The following is a 2,853-nucleotide window of genomic DNA, read 5'->3' as shown; positions in this document are numbered from 1 at the left end:
ACTACGTCATATTCTTTAACATACTTATTATAGTAGTTTGCATATTTCGCCTTCACCGTATGACACCCATTATCTTTAGGCGCAACCCTGCTTTGGTATCATTTCCACAAGGATCCATTTGAGGTTCGTCGACTGTACTTTGTTTATTCAGGGGCTATCACTTTATTTTAAACACTCCAGAGTGGATAGAGGAGTTCCACTAGGGCAGTCTCCCGTTCTAGCATTTGGGTCTGTGAAAAAACGTTTACTTACTCGTTTCTTAAAAATAGTGCACAAACCCAATGCATGTGACATGGACTTATGATGCTTTGGTCCTTTCATGGATCATCTAATCATGTATGCCGAGATTCATATAATCATACAAACAATATACATCCCGCGTTACGACTTGAAATATTAGAACATGCGAATACTTGATTTACACATACGAACAATGACATTCAACAATTAACAAAGGCTAAAACAGATTCACAACATCATTCACTATGCTTGCCCGAAACATATAATACTTGAAAGCATGATTTTACAAAAGTAACATGGACTTATAACATCTAACATCTAGCATGTTTAGTACAACGTCATCAAGCAACATGGCAACAAAATCATATAGATCCAAATATAAGGCATGGTATTACAAGAGATTTCATTCAACCAACGATCAATATGGCAACGCATATTTAGGTAAAACCAAGAATCTAACATGACAAGAGATTTCATCCAATCAAGTATCAAGCAAATGCAAGTTTGCACGTCATATACACATTATCCAAGAATAGCTTGAAGATCTACTTACAAAAATCAAACGATTACAAATAGCAAGCTGAAAATGCATATTGAAAATCATTAGACATGGACATACGAAAACCCTGATCCCATTTGTGAGTATGTGTCGTGTATATGGCTCATGAAATCCATTCCCACAATAAGAAGAGCTCCTTAGCATTCAGCCTTCACTCTCAAATTCAAAGCTTCAAGAAGAAAGAAACCCTAGCTTAATTAGGAATGGTGGTCGTGGCTCTTTTTCCTTTCCAAAATCTCATATTCTCTTTCGTAATGAAAAATGGTGGTTCGGGCCTCTCTCCCCCTCTTGAGAAGAAACCCTAGCCTTCTCGAGGGAGTGTGTGTGCACATGTATATGTGAAAGAATTCATGAATCCGAAACCACATTCTTGTTCCTCTTTGGCCGTGTGTGTGAGCATAACTCTTCTTATGGCTTCGAGTTGCCGCATCTTATCTCGTATGATCTTGACTTGTTCCTTCATTTCTTGGATTATCTATGGCCCAATGAGCTTGCTTTCACTAACTTCATCCTAGTACAGAGGTGATCTACACTTCCTTCCATACAAGGCTTCATAGGGTGCCATCTAAATAGAAGCTTGGAAACTGTTGTTATAGGGAAACTCTATGAGAGGTAGGTGATTTTTCCAACTACCCTTGAACTCTAAGGCAATCTTTCTCAATATATCTTCAAGAGTCTAGATAGTTCATTCCAATTGGCCATTCGTGTAACTATTTCCTTCATGTATAGCTGGGTCAACTTCTTCAAAGTGTTCGTATTGGTAACTAGTAAAAAATGGGCACTCCTTGCCAGTCGAGCAATAATCACCCAAACTGAATTTTTTCCACTCAGGGTTCTCGGCAAACCCACCACAAAATCCATTGATATGTCGTCCCATTACCATTTAGGGATTATATAGGTTGTAGATTCCTGGCACGTCTCTGGTGTTCTATTTTTCGCTGTTGACAGGTAGGGCTCCTTTCGACAAACATGGCTATATCTCTCTTCATTCATTCCTATCAGAACCTTTTCTTTAGATCCCGATACTTTTTTGTGCTCCCAAGATGTACCGAGTAAGGTGTCTTCTCCTTGACTTTTGATTCTGCTGGAATCACTCTACTGTTGTCTTGCATGGCCCCTCTCGATTTCCTAACTCTTGGCAAGATATCCAACAATTTTGGGTCCCTCATCCGATGAGTCTTCAACTCCTCGAAGTCCACAACTCTGGATTCTTGCAAAGAGGCGATGACTTCTCCTGCTAAGAACTCTCCACTAACAGTCTACTCATTCCATAAAAGGAGAAAATATACTTCTGAAGTTTACGCTCAGTGCATTAGCCACCCAGTTAACCTTCCCTGGATGGTACTTGATCTCACACCAATAATCGCTAATTAGCTCCATCCACCCACCCTGTTTCATATTGAGGTTCTTCTGAGTGAAGAAATGTTTCAAGCTCTTATGGTTTATATAAACCTCACAAGATTCACCATCTAAACAGTCTAGCCAGATTGTTAGTGCAAAGACCACTATAACAAGCTCCAAATTATGTGTGGGATAATTCCTTTCATGATCTTTTAGTTGACTTGACGTGTAAGCTGTAACTCGCCCTTCTCGCATCAAGATACACCCCAAACCAAATTTGGACACATTGCAAAAAACTACCATTGGTTTGTGTGGTTCTGGTAGTGCCAACACCGGTGCGATCGTTAGTCTTCTCTTCAATTCCTAATAGCTCTTCTCACACCTTTCAGTCTAAATGAACTCAGCATTCTTCATAGTCAAAATTGTAAGCGGTCCAAAAAGCCTAGAGAAAAACATCCACAAATCTCTGATAATAACCCACAATTCCCAAAAAGCTCCTGATCTTGTGTATTGTTGTGAGGCATGGCCAGGCTATTACAACTTCAGTTTTACTGGGATCCACAACTACTCCTTGGGAAATTACATGCCCAAGAAATTTAATTTCACTACTCCAAAACTGACAATTACTGAGTTTTGTAGACAATTAAGGGTGTAACGGGTCCAGTTTGGTCCAGTTTTGAACATTTTTTTAGAATCAAACTGGGAGACACCGG

At 39.5% G+C, this 2,853-nt stretch overlaps 1 protein-coding gene across 1 annotated transcript; it reads right to left on the bottom strand.

The window, feature by feature from the left end:
* Positions 1-1,797: 1,797 nt before the first annotated feature.
* Positions 1,798-2,395, bottom strand: LOC121255219. The gene is made up of 2 exons (XM_041155497.1): positions 2,102-2,395; positions 1,798-2,058 (listed from the first exon to the last, which is right to left on the bottom strand). The coding sequence occupies exons 1-2, from the start codon at positions 2,393-2,395 to the stop codon at positions 1,798-1,800; spliced, it is 555 nt and encodes a 184-aa protein (XP_041011431.1).
* Positions 2,396-2,853: the final 458 nt, after the last annotated feature.

Source organism: Juglans microcarpa x Juglans regia, chromosome 3D (genome assembly GCF_004785595.1).
Source record: "Juglans microcarpa x Juglans regia isolate MS1-56 chromosome 3D, Jm3101_v1.0, whole genome shotgun sequence".
In the NCBI taxonomy this organism is placed as follows: Eukaryota; Viridiplantae; Streptophyta; class Magnoliopsida; order Fagales; family Juglandaceae; genus Juglans; species Juglans microcarpa x Juglans regia.
Note: the sequence above shows the minus strand (reverse complement) of the source record. Positions and strands in the feature narration are given on the sequence as shown.